The sequence below is a fragment of the Hyperoodon ampullatus genome (genome assembly GCF_949752795.1).
Source record: "Hyperoodon ampullatus genome assembly, chromosome: 12".
Taxonomy (NCBI): Eukaryota; Metazoa; Chordata; class Mammalia; order Artiodactyla; family Ziphiidae; genus Hyperoodon; species Hyperoodon ampullatus.
In genome coordinates this window covers 58,278,463-58,295,360 of record NC_136925.1, presented here as the reverse complement: position 1 = coordinate 58,295,360, position 16,898 = coordinate 58,278,463, and the positions used below count along the sequence as shown (strand labels likewise).

The following is a 16,898-nucleotide window of genomic DNA, read 5'->3' as shown; positions in this document are numbered from 1 at the left end:
CTAATGTTCCAATACTTAATTTTTGAAACATAAACCTCTTGGGTATACATTATTTAATAAAGGAAAAATCTAATTTTTAGTGACTAGGGTTAAATGTTTGATATTGCACATTACTGTTGCTACCACAATGTCACCCACAGAAACCTTAGGCACAATGTAGGCTCAGGTTACACGGAGCACCACTGGTTTTGCTGTGCTTCATCGCTTCAGAAAGGAGGTAGCAGATAATGGGCTGCCTGGCGTCCCAGCCTCCTACAAGCTCTTGGCCCCATAGCACCCCTGGAGGACCGTAACTGAGAAGTCCCTCAAACTACTAGCTTTCAGCCACTTCCCCTCTTAAATGGGACAGATGGGAAGCATTTTTTTCTAATAGTTTCATTTCATAAGCAGTTCTCCAAATGGCCCTGGCAGAGTACCTAGCACACAGTAAGCATTCAATAAATTAAAAAGAAGAGAATGAGGATGAGGTGGGGAGAAAGATCAGGAAGAAGAAAAAACTGCATCATATCTATAATATTTATTTCCTAGACTCTTAGCTCTAAGGGACAATGAAGAAACTTTCAAGATCATGGTAGTTCAACCCCCACTTCTTAAATATGAGGAATTGAGGCCCAGAGATATTAGCAACCTGCCCAGTGTCAGACTGGATGTTAGGAGCAGAGCTGGGTTTATCACCCAAGTCTCCTTTCTCCTAGTCCTGTACTCTTTCTATAGTAAAAGCTGCATGCCAAGGGGTGGGCCATCTGTATTCAATAGGCAGCAAGAGACTGGAGTCATGCTGTATCCCCTGCAGAAACACATTTCTAAGGAAGGAAAATGAATGTTGTTGTCCACTGATGTGGGGTTCCCTATCACACATTTCCTGGGGCCCATGCTGCAGTGTCTAAGTGAGAACCTGCTGGGATCTGATGCTATGAAGAGAGGTATACGACCTGGGTCCTGCTTGAAATCTATGAGATGAAACAGAGCACATGTCTGAAAGATAACCGTAAAGTCAGTGTTTCTAAGTGCAAGTGAGAAGAGCACAGTATATGGCTGTAGCGTTTATAGGAAGCCTTCCGGAAAACTGGAAAATCTAAATGCTTCTCTGAGTATAACTGAACAATAACCACCATGGTAATTAATGTTCAAAAATGAAAGCATTCACCAGGCATGAAATTAACAAACTGCTTACCTCAATTTATATATTAATGTTATATCATCAAATTCCAAATCATCAGAAACAAACCACCTTGAGATTTGACTCATATTTATAAAATACTATAAATGGCTCATTTAACTCATCCCACCCAAAAAGACTAAACTGAACCTCCTAGAGTAATGAAAATAAAAACAAAAATAAGCAAATGGGATCTAAATATACTTAAAAGCTTTTACACAGCAAAGGAAACCATAAACAAAACAAACAGACAACCCTCAGAATGGGAGAAAATATTTGCAGATGAAGCAACCGATAAGGGATTAATCTCTAAAATATACAAAGAGCTCATGCAGCTCAGTATCAAAAATACAAATAACCCAATCAAAAATGGGTGGAAGGGCTTCCCTGGTGGCGCAGTGGTTGAGAGTCTGCCTGCCGATGCAGGGGACACGGGTTCGTGCCCCGGTCCGGGAAGATCCCACACGCCGCGGAGCGGCTAGACCCGTGAGCCATGGCCACTGAGCCTGCGCGTCCGGAGCCTGTGCTCCGCAACGGGAGGGGCCACAACAGTGAGAGGCCCGCGTACCGCAAAAAAATAAATAAAATGGGTGGAGGATCTAAACAGACGTTTCTCCAAAGAAGACATACAGATGGCCAAAAAGCACATGAAAAGATGCTCAACATCACTAATTATTAGAGAAATGCAAATCAAAACCACAATGAGGTATCACCTCACACCGGTCAGAATGGCCATCATCAAAAAATCTACAAACAATAAATGCTGGAGAGGTTGTGGAGAAAAGGGAACCCTCTTGCACTGTTGGTGGGCAAGTAAATTGGTACAGCCACTATGGGGAACAGTATGGAGGTTCCTTAAAAAACTAAAAACAGAACTACCATATGACCCAGCAATCCCACTACTGGGCATATACCCAGAGAAAACCATAATTCAAAAAGATACATGCACCCCAATGTTCACTGCAGCACCACTTACAATAGCTAAGACATGGAAGCAACCTAAATGTCCATCAACAGAGGAATGGATAAAGAAGATGTGGTATATATATACAATGGAATATTACTCAGCCATAAAAAAAGAACGAAATAATGCCATTTGCAGCTACATAGATGGACCTAGAGATTGTCATACTGAGTGAAATAAGTCAGACTGACAAATATCATATGATATCCCTTCTATGTGGAATCTTTAAAAAAAACATACAACTGAACTTATTTACAAAACAGAAGTAGAGTCATGGATGTAGAAAACAAACATGGTTACAGGAGGGGTGGGGGGGGGAATAAATCGGGAAATTGAGATTGTCATATATGCACCACTATATATAAAATAGATAATGAATAAGAATCTGCTGAATAGCACAGGGAACTCTACTCAATAATCTGTAATGGCTTAAATGGAAAAAAGTCTAAAAAAAGAAAAAAGGGTGGGTATATGTATATGCATAACTGATTCACTTTGCTGTACACCTGAAACTAACACAACATTGTAAATCAACTATACTCCAATAAAAATTTTTTAAATAAAAAATAAAGACTATATTGAAACATATTTCATATATAAAAGTAAAATGTCTGTGTACTGTTTAAACACATACTTATAAAATTAAGATATGTGTCTTGTTAAAATACATACTAATACTCTTTCATTTTCAGCATCACAGAAGATCAGGGCTAGAAAGTAACTGAGTTGTCAGTGCACCCATTCATTAGCTGTCCCATTCTCCCCTACGACACATTCCTATGACAAACTACCACGGGAGGAGGCTTGGCTCATCTCTGGACATTCACCTGTTTCATTCTACATAAAACAAATGTACTGCAAAATGGGAAAATCTGGGGCTTCCCTGGTGGCACAGTGGTTGAGAGTCCGCCCGCCAATGCAGGGGACACGGGTTCGTGCCCCGGTCCGGGAAGATCCCACATGCCGCGGAGCGGCTGGGCCCGTGAGCCATGGCCACTAAGCCTGCGTGTCCAGAGCCTGTGCTCCGCAACGGGAGAGGCCACAACAGTGAGAGGCCCGCGTACCACAAAAAAAAAAAAAAAAAGGGAAAATTTGCACTAGGAAAGGAGCAAGTAAAATGTCTTCTAAATTAGTTATAGGGATATCTCTTTAGTGATTTAAGTTTCCTTTTCAGGTTTATTTAGTGAGTCTGATAAACTGCAGGGGCCAGTAAGCCTGTGCAACAACATTCTTATTCATGAACATTCCCTTCAGGAAGCTCACTATGAGACATGCGATAATTCAAAGGACACAAGCGCTATAGAAGAATTCAGCAAAAACTACATTGGAGACTATCTACAACATTTGTTAATCCTACAATATCTACGGGAATGTTTCAGGTTAAATATGGTCCTGTGTAGCAATAGAAAGTACTTAATCTACCAAGAAATATGCATTTATTGTCAGTCTATTCTACCTTTTGTGGCCAAAAAGTATACAGTTTGAGAAAATGTTCAACTGCTGGGATTTAAACAAAAAAGGGTCTAGCTGCTTTGTGCTGCGTTAACTGAAGAATAAACCATGATGAGTTCTACTGTATTTGACTATTCACCCCATTACCAAGATTTCTGGCTGTGCATACAGTTAACTTCCCACACAAACATAGCCCTTACACAACTAGTTGATTTTTAAAAAATCATTTTGTTTGCTCTTAATAGATTAAAATGGTAGCACTAATAAATCAATGAAATGAGAATACTTTCTATCTACCACCACCACCAAGGGCAAAAGCAGGATAAAACAGCAGCAGGAGGGGAGAGGGACCACTTGACTCTTACCACTTGGCCAGCTGGGTACCTCCTTTCTGTATCTCTGCAGGGCTACAGAGGATGGGCTTCCCAACTCACCTGTGTTTTGAGAATGACAACCATAAATTTCAACTTTCACCAAAAACTTGTTTAATTCTCCATTTGAGCTGCTCTCAGAAGATACATTCTACGGCCACCACCCTTTAGAGCAGAATTAGAAGGGTGTGGGCATAAGCACTTTTGTGCTCTGCGGCTAGGAGGTCCTCACTGAGCATGTGGCCCAGAGCAGGCTAACAAGGCTACGAGGTGGGGTCCACGAAGATGCATAAGACCCAGAAGGTTACTGTACAATCCACTAGCAAGATCGGGCCCTCCCAAATGTCTACTATGGGTTCTTTTACATGCAATCAACATAGCTTATGAACTGTATATTTATAGTTAGTGCTAATTTACATGTTTCTTGAAGCATGCTGGCTAAGGAATTCTCTGCCTTTTTTTTCAAGTCCCCTTTGTAAGTACTGGTAGACATGTATTACCAGCAGCATAGCAGTGCCTGGCAGAGAACCTTCTCTTTAGACCATCCCGTAGCAGAGAAATTAAACACAGCACCAGAAAACAGCTGATGTGGTATGTGAACAGAGCGTGGAGCAGATTAGGAGGAGAAAAACAGTGAAGTAACGACAAAATCAAAGACAGATGAAAGAATAATGAGGAGAGAACGGGGAAGATCTGGGACCAGTGGGGGTGAAGAAGAAGAAAGGGGGCACAAATGCATTGATTCTAACCATAATTTGCACTTTCAGATTTGAACTTCGCTTCAGACACAGTGTCTTATCTTCATTTTCTTTTTAAAATTTTGTAACTTGAGAAGGTAAACCCCAAAAGCACCTCCTGTCGATCAATATTGAGAAGCGCTGTATGTAAAACAGAAGACTTTGCACTCCAAGGATCCCAGGTGAGAAAGACAGAAAAGAGCAAATTCCTCATTGAGGTGAAACTTGATTTCTTCAGTTACAGACAGGGGACAAAGAGAAAGAGAACACAAGGAAAGCAGGAACTCCAAGAAAACCTGGAGCAGTGGAATAGGAAGTGGAAAAAGGTAAGGAAAGAATTCACTCTCCCGACATCTGTCCAGACCAAGGTATTTCAGATCGAGATCTTCCTCAAGGAATCAATCAACCAAAACCCTCAGGAACTACAAATGGATCATTCTGACAAATATCTGAAAAGCTTCACGCTGCCAAATGAATACCAATGCTCATTGTTAGAAAATGAACAATTCTGTTGTGAAGTCACCTCAGGTTTTAAGCTCAGGACCATCGCCTACTGTACAGTATCATTTTCACAAGTAAAATTTAGAGCACAGCTATGGGCTCTTGTTAATAAGCAAACGCTCCAAAGCCTCCCAACATTTATTCCACAGCATTCTCAGAAGATTTCTTGTAAAAAAAAAAAAAACTGGCTTATTTTCCCAAGTGAATATGTATAAGATATGTATTAATTATTTTTAAACCTGTCCCTGGCTAGTTTCCTGAGGAATGAGCAGCAGGAAATACAAGCCAGATGTGTATCTTTGAGTATCTGAATCAGATATCAAGAGATTCTGTTGACCTATTTAAATTGATTTAAATAAAGCACTGATGTGACATAAATGTGGCTGCAAATTTTCATTAGTATGTCTGTAAACATTTTACTGAAAAAGAACTAAAAATTCAATATTTGGGGGCAACTGCCATTAAGGCAAATTCTATTCAGCAAACTAACTGCAATGCCAGTACTGTTTTTAACAAAGTTGAAATGTAAGTGCACACACATAAGCCAGTGAGTAAGAAATTTCAGTGCAATGTCATCAATTTAAGTTCTGTTTTCGGCCATAAGCAGATGTGGAACCTGTCTGACATTAGTTTAAAAATATTCAGTGAAGTTTTTGCAGAAATTAAAGTGGCATCACTTGTTTGAAGGGATCTTACAGTTACACCCGAATTCCCTCCATGGAGAACAAAGCAGAGGACACATGAAAATATCTGCAAATGTATAATATATGTCATTTTTGGACCAGCTTTACTTCTCTATATGTTATTATTGAGCATTGCTCTGAAAACATCCCAATTTCAGATAAGAAAAATGAAGTCTGGCGTGTAAAATTTATCAAACTGTATGCAGTGATATAAAGAGACTCAAAATTAAATTCTGACTCTAGATAGTGTGATAAAAACGAGCTGTAAAATACCAACAGAAGAAAACGAAAAATGACTTCGGTATTCTGTATCTTTAACATAGCTCTATTCATTGAGTTGCTGTACTTCGACAGTTAATTATTAACCACACATCTACCAATGCTTTCAGTAAATGCACAAGAAAAATCACAGCTCATTAGTCTGCTATGTTTCCCATAAGAAAAAAACAAAACTATCCCTAGAAGACAGCCACATAAAATAGCCAGGCACTTAGGATTTGGCACAGAACAAATCACACTTACTGATTTTCTCCTCATCTCTTGAGAAGGGAAAGCAGCAGAGCTGGCCCATGGCACTAGTGCTCTCTACCCTTCCTGGTCTTCTTCTCCCCGGGCTCCCCAAAGAGCGACTGCGGTTTATCCCACGGTCCGCGGAGCAGCACAGGAGCACGACGAGTGGCTGCACAGGATACCCTGCCGGCAGGCAGGCAGGCAGGCAGGCAGGCAGGCAGGCAGGCAGGCAGGCAGAGGAGGGGGCACTCGCCGCCGCCGGGAGCAAAAAGGCTCCGCCTCCCCGGGCTCTAGCCCTACGCAACTGCTCTGGGGAAAGAAGTGGCCCTCCGCTCGCCTAATTCTCGCAAAACTGGGAGCTCTCGCCCTGAGGTGAGTGCCACGTGCGCTGCGTGGCTCTGCGGATGTGTCTTTAAGAAAGGTAATCTAGAACAAACCACAACCGGTCCTTTCTCCTGCAGACAAATGCAGTAATTACACAGGGAAATTCAAAGGGGGAAAGAACCCCAGATTTTCTGTCTGCATTTAAAGAGGAAGAGCTTTCTTTCATCCCCAGGAGATTTTTCTTTCTTTGTTTTAGGAATAGGGAACCTGACCTTGCAGAACACAGAAAACACACTTGAATGAAGTACCATGGACTTCAAGCTGCAAGAAGGGTAGAAATGCGGGGGGGGTGGGGTGGGGGGGTGGTGGTAAAAGGACACCAGTTGTCGTCTGCACTCTACATCTTATCTTTTAAAGTTAAATACCTGCTTTCTGAAACACTGCTTTCTTCCTCTATTAAAGCATTAAACCAATACTATGAATTTTAAAATTAGAGCATCAGGTATGTCAGTAGCCCACAAAATGCCCCAAATCTAGAAGCATCGCTGAGAAAAAGATCAGCGATAATAGCATCTTTCTTAATGAAAACACAAGGTGGTTAGGCAGATTCAGGGACAACAAAGCAGTTGATTTCCAGACATGACGATATATTTTGAACTTCATGACGTAAGATTTCATGTAACCGTTCCAAATCTGTTATCTTATCTTGGGAAGAGCCTTATTTTATGACACCGTGAGAAGGAAAGACTGCTCATAGTGCCAGGGTTACCACCCAAATTCTTTTTTTTTTTTTTTTTTTTTTTTTTTTTTTTTTTGCGGTACGCGGGCCTCTCACTGCTGTGGCCTCTCCCGTTGCGGAGCACAGGCTCCAGACGCGCAGGCTCAGCGGCCATGGCTCACAGGCCTGGCCGCTCCGGGGCATGTGGGATCTTCCCGGACCAGGGCACGAACTCATGTCCGCTGCATCGGCAGGCGTACTCTCAACCACTGAGCCACCAGGGAAGCCCACCACCCAAACTCTTAACTTTACTCCTCGACTTCCCAGCTAAGCACTCACACCCATTCACCAGGCACTGAAAGGAGAGGGCAGTGGATGATAATGAAAACTGCCCGCAGTTCTGCAGGCAGTGTATCTACCTTCCTATTCATCTGAACAAAAAGAGTGTGCAGTCTGGAAGAATAAAACCTGTCAATTTTTAAAATCCTAAGCATTACTTTTTGTGTTAAAGAAAGAGATATCTGCAGTGAACACTCTTCATTGAGGAAAATGAGCAACTCCTGGCATCCCCCAATCCCGGCATTGGTGTAGTGGTAGAACCTTTAGAAATAAAAAGCCAGAGGTTTGAATCTCAGATCTGTCAGGTATTAACAGTTCTGAAACATTGACCTCTTTGTCTGAGTTTTGATTTCTTCATCTGTAAATCTGGTAAGTTCAATATAAAGTTTTAATTTGTTGTTGGAAAGTAGGTAGTGTTTGGGAGGAGAGAAAGGAGAAGAGAACAGACTGTGGGAGCAGTGTATCTATATGCACCTCAGTCTTCCCAGCACCAGCTAGCAATCTCACCTCCTCCTCTACAAATTTCTGGCCCCCCTAGCCGCCATCTTGAGTTACTGCTTATCCATGGAAACTCCAAACAAGAAGACCCCTCACTCCAGTGCAGCATCCAGGGGATAACATTCTGCGATGAATCCTACCAACTTCACTTTATTAATTAGTCCCTGTTGGCACTACTACTGAAAACATACAATTAAGAATGACAGATACAGGGCTTCCCTGGTGGCACAGTGGTTGTGAGAGTCCGCCTGCTGATGCAGGGGACACAGGTTCGCGCCCCGGTCCGGGAAGATCCCACATGCCCTGGAGCGGCCAGGCCCATGAGCCATGGCCGCTGAGCCTGTGCGTCCGGAGCCTGTGCTCCGCAACGGGAGAGACCACAACAGTGAGAGGCCCGCGTACCGCAAAAAAAAAAAAAAAAAAAAAAAGAATGAAAGATATAAATTGTATCATTAGCTAAGTAACAGTGTGTATCTCAGGATATCCTGCAATCCAAGGCGGGGTGGGCAAGTGGCGTGGCTATGTTAGAGGCTTTTTTTTTTTTTCATAAGCGTTAAAAGTGAATTAACCATAATAAAAGATTAGAAAACAACTGAGAAATTCAAGGCAGGAGTTTTAAAACTGGCTTTTAATTGTGCAAATAATTAGCACATCGTTTAACCTCAAAGAGGGGATGGGGTCTGAGTTCAAGGTCACTAAGGTTTTTCTCAGTTCTGAAAGGCTGTAATTTCACCCTGTAGGTTTATGACTACTCCTAGCTCAGGATTTCCAAGAATGGTTTTTACACTGCATAGTTTTGGATTTTTTCAATAAAGATGATTCCTTCAACATACAATTAAATGTGATTTTCCTTCTACAGATTTCATAAGTTTTCATATACACAAATTTTCAACTCAAAAATAACTAAGAAATTCATGTGTCTGTATGTTTTCATTTAGGAAACAAGCTATATATATGGAATTCTGGTGAAAAAAATAGATCTTTTTCCCTGCCATTCCATGCCCCCTCCCCCCCGCAAATCTGAGTAGCTATCATTCAGAAGGACGTAGAAAGTAGCCATATTTTACCCAATTATTTGGAAATACAACAGTATGTCAGTATGTAACTAACTAGAATAGTTTAAGATGTAAGCCCCTCCTCACCCATCCCTATCTCACAAAACAATCAAGTTGTAAGTTAAAATTAAAAATAATCGCTAACATTTCCTGGACACCTACTATATACCAGGCACTTGCTAAGGGCTTTACATTTACTCATTCATTTAATCCCTACCACGGCTCTGAGGTATAGGTACAATTACTATCCCCACTGCACGGGCGAAAAACTTAACCTCAGGAAAGTAACTTGGCCAAAATCTCTCAGAGAACTAAGACAATAATGGGATTTGAGTTCAATCTGTCTGGCTGCATAAGCCCTGAGCATCTCATTGCAGAGTTCTGTATTATTCAACACAATTTGTGTGTGGTATCAGGTATATACTTTATGAAACCTCTTACAATTTCAGAATAATGTTCAGAAAAATAGTTATTTAATCAAGCTCTATGGTAATATGTTGTAAATGCCTTGGTTTCTCATGCTTTGTCACCAGATCCTTTTATTAATGGTGCTAGAGTATTTAAAATCCTATTTTAAAACAAAGACCTAAAGACAGATCCCTTATTGGAGCTGGAGCCCTGCTGCCTGCTATGCCTTGGGAAAATGACTCAAGGGAGAACACGGGCACCAGAACAACCCTGGGAAGCATTCATCTTCCAGGAAAAAGAGCAACTTGGACCATTCACAAGTAATCCTAGAAAATATTAGTAGGGTTTTATTAGGGGGTTAACAGACTCCTTTCAGTAATACATAGAGATCTACCATAACTAGAAGATTAGAAAAAGAAGTAAGGTTAACATCAATGAGAAAAAATATCGGATATCATGTTCATAAATTTAAAACCATAACCTTTTCATGTTTTCTTTTCTCACAGGCCTTGCTACAAACAAATCATGGTTAAAACAGTTGCCCATATCTGCTATAGCTGTTTCAATTTTTATAATGGTTGAAATGGCAGGAATAAAACTAAAATGTATGAGGGGGCAGCAGCTGCCACTTCTTCATGTACTTTGAAATGTCAGCTCTGATTACTATCTCCAATGGGAAAATATAATTCTTAACTATGACCAAAGACTCTATTCTCTTTGTCATTGTTTGGCTTTATTTTCTATCTATAACTGAAAACATGTATATTTGGATTTCTGGGCAACCTTGCTATAAAAGTCTGACTCTAAGGGAAAAAATCTCACTGTAATATTCTGACTCTGTAAAACTGTACAGATTACCAATTCTTCTGAGATCTCCCATTCATTAAGAAAGGAAATCTGAGTTTGACAACTTACAGAAGCAAATGAGAAAGAAAAGAAAAAGTAAATGTTCCTGTATTCAAAAGAGTGGAGAGAAAGAGGACATCAAATCATGAAGTGTAAAAAGAGGGGGAGGGCTTCCCTGGTGGCGCAGTGGTTGAGAGTCCGCCTGCTGATGCAGGGGACACGGGTTCGTGCCCCGGTCTGGGAGGATCCCACATGCCGCGGAGTGGCTGGGCCCGTGAGCCATGGCCGCTGGGCCTGCGCACCCGGAGCCCGTGCTTCACAACAGGAGAGGCCACAGCAGTGAGAGGCCCGCGTACCGCAAAAACAAAAAAAAACAAAAAAAAACAAAAAAAAAAAAAAGAGGGGGAAAACGCTTTATCCCTCCAAATTCTGGAACCAAGCCTTAGGAGACATGCCTTTAAGCACAGAAGGCACACTTCAGGAAGATTTCCTTATAAAGCAGGTAGCACTCTTACAGAAACTGTTACACCAAGAAATGTCACAGTTTCAGTGAAAAGTTACATAACTTCAAGAAATGCTTGGGGCTTCCCTGGTGGCACAGTGGTTAAGAATCCACCTGCCGATGCAGGGGACACGGGTTCGAGCCCAGGTCTGGGAAGATCCCACATGCCGTGGAGCAACTAAGCCCGTGCTCCACAACTACTGAACCTGTACTCCAGAGCCCGCAAGCCGCAACTACTGAGCCCACGTGCCACAACTACTGAAGCCAGAGTGCCTAGAGCCTGTGCTCCGTAACAAGAGAAGCCACCGCAATGAGAAGCCCGCACACCACAACGAAGAGTAGCCCCTGCTCGCCGCAACTAGAGAAAAGCCCGCACGCAGCAACGAAGACCCAACGCAGCCAGAAATTAATTAATGAATTAATTTAAAAAAGAAAAAAGAAATGCTTGACAATTTATGGAAACACAATTCATAAAAATTGGGATGTTCTGGAATATATCCCAATTTTTTTATGTTGACATCAGTGTACCAAAAACCAAGCAGTTACTCTGGGCTTGAAGAAGTTTAGATGGACTTACTCAGTATTGTATTCTGTTTCCCTGTGTTCCTGTAAAACCAAATTTTAATTCTCAGTAATCAATCCACAGTAAGCATATATTTATCACATAGATGCTACTCCATTTTGAGTCATGCTACATCTATGTAGCCATTTTGTACCCAAAGGGCAAGGTTCTGAAACTACATCATTAAATATTGATATTTGAAAGCTGTTCTTATGAGGGTCTATCTGCAAAGGAAAGAGACTGAAAAATTATAACTGAAAAACTTTAAGGATAATCTGTAAATCTCATCAGTAAAGTCCTTTTTAATTACCAGCTAAAAGAATCTTGACCAACCAGAAATTTGGGAGCCAAGAATTATTTTTTAACATTATTCTTACTTTAGTCATATTTTCAACAAAGACTTTTTAACTTCTCTCTGCAGTGCTTTAGCCGTTTTTCTCAAAAACTGAAAGTTATAGTTATCTGCATTTGAAACTGCCATATGCTAAACAATTTCAGTAGGTAATTGGAAAGACAATGTGTTTTTTCCTATATATGAAACACAAGGAGAAAAACATAACATACCATGTGCATTTAGGAAAGGAGAGGAAACAAGCAGGTAACCAGAGGTACAAAGGAAGTCCTTCCCTACCAATCCATGATGTCCTTCCCAATCTCCACTGATACATGCCAGCTTAGTGCCCAGCTTCAAATACCTCCACCCTGCTTATTATTCAGTCAGTTCTCTTCTAGGTATGTGGCCAAACCTTGAACAAGGTATGTAACTGAAGCCTTTTCCTTAATGGTGAGAAATCAATTAGGGCAGAGAATCTATTTCCCTGCTCAGAGAACAGACAGCAGCAGGGCTGGGAGAAGGGCTGAGAAGTTACGGTGTGTACCTGGACACCTTGAATTTGTATTATACCATTTTATCAATTCAATTTGATTCCAGGTGCTATTTATTACACACTGAGTATGTGCTCATGTGATAAGCACGTCGGCTCTTGGGATGAAGTTAACTCTTGAGTCGAGGGGTGCTGGCAGAGGAGGTGAGAGAGAAAGCCTGGGTCAAAGGAAGGTAGGGGGCCCACATGTGCAGGCACGCGGGAAGGGAGCAGAAGGAAGCCCAGCATTTGCATTGTGGTAAATCCCATTGGACAGTTTTAGGAAGGCAGTGCAGGACCAGGACGACAAAGGCCGGGAACGGTCATCTACCCTGGGCAGATACTGTTCAGGCCTGCTTTGTTACAGTCTGTGCTTCTTTGCAGGCATTAACAATGAATTCACAAAAACTGACATGAGTTACTTACTCATGGACAAGGGAAATGTTTGCATGTTAAAACCTATTTAAAAACAGAAAGAAAGAAAAGCAGAGAATACACTTAATCTGCTGGCCAGTATTTGTATTACCCGATATGGCTGCTTTCTTATTCAAGTGCCTTTAATCCTTTAATGCCCTGAACCTTTCAGAGAGAAAGAAACATCCTTCATAGGAAGAAAACATGTATTTCAAAAAGCCAAAAGGACCCAATAAGTAGATTCTATTTGTAGTTTAACAATGTAAACAACACAAAACTTGGTTCTACAGTTCCCAACTTATTGGGGGGTTTTCACAGGTCCTAATTCTTTATGTAGAATATCCTCCATATGTGTAGTTCTGAAAGTGGTTCACTGTTTGTCTTGAGCAAGACAACAGTCACATTTCCTGCTATGTAAAGCATTTGAAGACTTCAAATAAAAGGTGCTTTAATAACTCAGTATATAATTATTAAAGTTTTTTTCCTCTAATAACATTTAAAGTGATACAGAAGAATGAAAGTGAATCCCCAAGATAAGGAAAAGAAAATTCTCTTATACTAGATGAAATGCAGTTAAATCAACATTGGTTTCGGCAGGTCTCAGGTCTCATGATCCACCATGGTCTAGGCTGACACTCATCTGATACTCTATGTCAGTATTCATTCTGTTTATGGATTCATCTAACAAGTTTTAGTAACTATCAAAACTGTGCTTAAAAACCCAAAACACTGAGTCTATTTTCTGTTAATACATTTTGTAATTTACATCCAAAATGTGTATCTGTTAGGATGCATTCAGCTGCAAGTAACAAAAAACTCCTGATTCAAGAGGTTACGAATTTTTCAAAATGTCATTACCTCCCATAATCTGAGGTAGAGTTGCTCTAAGGTTGGTTAATTCTGTGACTTAAGATCATCAAGATTCACCTTCTAGTCTCCCATACTCAGCACATGGGCTTGAAGTCACCTAGTGTCCCTGTGGTTAAGATGCTGCTAAGTCCAGGGATCGCATGTATACTCAACAATTTCCAGCTAAAAAATGACGTTCTCTTCCCAATAAATTATGCATCATCAAGAAAACTGTTCTCTGAGGTCCCAAGCAGACTTCCCCTCACTTATCAGAACTGGGTCACGTGCCACTTCCTAAACTAATCACTGGCAAGAAGAATGGAACCAATCAGGGCGAAAGTGGAGCCCACGTGCCCTAAAGCCCACCGCCTCACAGGGAAGGGACAGCTCTGCCAATCAGCAATCAGGGCGGGAAGAGAATGGACTCAGAAGAGGCAAAACTCAGAAGAGTTCTATATTTAACTTTTAATAAAAATGTGGTATCTACTGTTCGGTCAATTAAACTTAGAAAAGTTCTTGAAAAGCTCTATAAATAATTTTGTATAGCAAAAAAAGATAAAAGCCCTAAAAAGTGAATTGATAAAGGGTGGCATGGTAATTTTTATTTTTATTTTATTTATTTATTTATTTATTTATTTATTTATTTTTGCAGTATGCGGGCCTTTCACTGTTGTGGCCTCTCCCATTGCGGAGCACAGGCTCCGGACGCGCGGGCTCAGCGGCCATGGCTCACGGGCCCAGCCACTCCGCGGCATGTGGGATCTTCCCGGACCGGGGCACGAACCCGTGTCCCCTGCATGGGCAGGTGGACTCTCAACCACTGTGCCACCAGGGAAGCCCAGATTTTTTAAAAAATCTATCGTATATAGATAAATGTATGCCACACTTATCAACTAAATTCTTGCTAAAAATGCATAGTTGGAGCAAAACTGTGAACTCCCTTTCTGTAAACCATATTAGGCTAAGAGTGACTTCTTAAGTAAAAGCTTTTGCTTTGATCAGAGCTGTTAGCAATGAAAATATATTTGGCAGCTATGGTTTCCTGGTATGAAATATAAAACATGATAATCAAATGTAGTTTCCTGTACTCAGAGCCAGAATCTAAACAAAATATTCCCCTGAATACCCTAGTCAATAGAAGATCAAATAGAGCCACAATTCATGAATTGACAAAATGTTGTTCTTCCTGTTAGCTACAGATAGTGCTTTAGGTATTTTATACAAAACATAGGTAACACTTTATTGTGTTTTTCCCATAGCTCCCCAAAAATGTCAGTTTTCCATATTCACCATTGTATTTTTATACATAAATTATATATAAATATGTGTGTGCAATATAAAATATTACATAAATACAAAAAGGCACTTGATAGATATATCATATATGTGTATATGTGCATTTTTATTTTTGAAATGCACCAGTTAATCCATGCCAATTTAAGGACAGCATTAGGAATGAGGCAAATTTATAAAAATCTGACTGGGTGTTCTGATGTTAGGAAAGTAAGAATACTGTTGCAATAAGTATTCTAGTATAACTAGTAGTGCCATTAATCTTAATAACTAACATTTTTATAACTTTATATGTCAGGCACTGTGTTAAGTACGTTTAAAACATTAATAATCATTAATTAGTTTGGTGAAAAAACATGTTCAGAGGCAATTAGGCAATGTGATAGGTTAGCCATAACTTTTGGCAACTTAGGCAGGCTCTCCTAAGACTAATTCCCTATATCTTAATGGCTTCTTTTGACTGCAGAATCTGCCCTCCAATCATTTCACTCATTTATTTTTCTTTTTATTTGGAATTCAATATTTTCTTTCATGTTTTCTAAAATACACTTAAAATCAGAGGCTGTACACATAAATCATAAAATAACACAAATTATTACTGCATCATTCTAGCAGTGATGCTTAATTTGTCACATAGTTAAATTTACCACATAGCACTACCCCTTTAATATGTAAGGTTCCCAAGGCATCTAATATAAATCATAAGGTTTGAAGCCAGGCCAACAGATGTTGGATTTTCAAAATAGCCTGAGCCACAGCTGCCACTCTGTGTTAGCATCAGATTAATAGCTGATATACCAGTTAAAATACAGTGAGCCATCATTATGATTAATTTGCTCAGTTACTTACCCTGCAACTTCCTCTAACTCAAGCAGATGGAAAGCAACAAGCTGAGAGTTCCAACTATCAGCTGCTTTTCAATTTTATTAGGGGCATAAATAATGAAACTTCACTTTCTTTTTAGAAGACAGGTTTCATCAAGGAAACATTGTAAGAAGAGGACAATTACATTACAAAAAGGAACAAGATTGGCATTTGAAATATAATATTTTACCACGTCAAAGGTTCCACTTTTCAAGAACACTATGCTTTCTAGGTAGGCTGATGTAAGTCCCATTTAAAGCAGGATACTCTTGGTTTTCTTCTTTTAACCCAGCATAGTACACTTACAAGTATCCATCTGGGTAATAAATTACATGGTTATTCAATTTGTGTGTCATAGAGTAAATAATTAAATACCTTGCACTCAGCTCTTATTAAATTACTTGATAATTAAGTTTTCAAGTAAAAAAAAAATGTACAGTTCCCTTAGGTGCTAAACTGTCTTTTCACTTTTCCCTCTTCTAACATGCTTGAGGTAGATTCATCTTACTCAGTCTAACTAGAGATGAAATTTTCTTAATCATCTCCCTGTCAGCCTGTGCAAAAGAAAACAAGACAAAATGTTTTGGTCCTGCCTACCACAAAAGAGGCATTCCTGTATTATAGAATATAAATTTCACATAATAATGATTTTTTTTAATGCATCGTTTCATATAGATATGCTATTGTCAGTCTTGGGTATTTTTCTACTTGTCACATTTTTACCACAGAATGCTTAAATGGAAACTTAAAAGGGATGAACAGAAAAATTAAGGAGAGAGGGATCAACCTAGTTTATATTTTATAGAGAGATAACTGAGTAGCCACCAAAATTAATTTGTTCAAAGAAAGAGTAGGAAATATTGATCAAAATTAAGTTTGGAATGTTGTCTGAGGATTAAATTTTTTCATAGTTTTCTTGGACACATGAACTAAATCAGGAGTTCTTAAATGTTTTGGCCTTAGGACCCCTTAACATTCTTAAAACT

General features: G+C 40.0%; 1 protein-coding gene across 4 annotated transcripts in view; it reads right to left on the bottom strand.

Moving 5' to 3' along the window:
* Positions 1–16,898, bottom strand: part of AKAP7 (A-kinase anchoring protein 7) — a gene marked incomplete at both ends in the record, with an annotated part of 130,388 nt that overhangs the window by 29,187 nt on the left and 84,303 nt on the right. For 2 of the 4 annotated variants that reach the window (XM_079716300.1, XM_079716301.1), the window contains one exon: positions 6,390–6,438. In XM_079716300.1, the coding sequence (XP_079572426.1) occupies positions 6,390–6,438 (49 nt within the window). Of the gene's footprint in view, positions 1–3,940; positions 4,010–6,389; positions 6,439–16,898 lie in introns of those variants that run through there. The other 2 variants (XM_079716299.1, XM_079716298.1) reach the window with 2 other exon arrangements.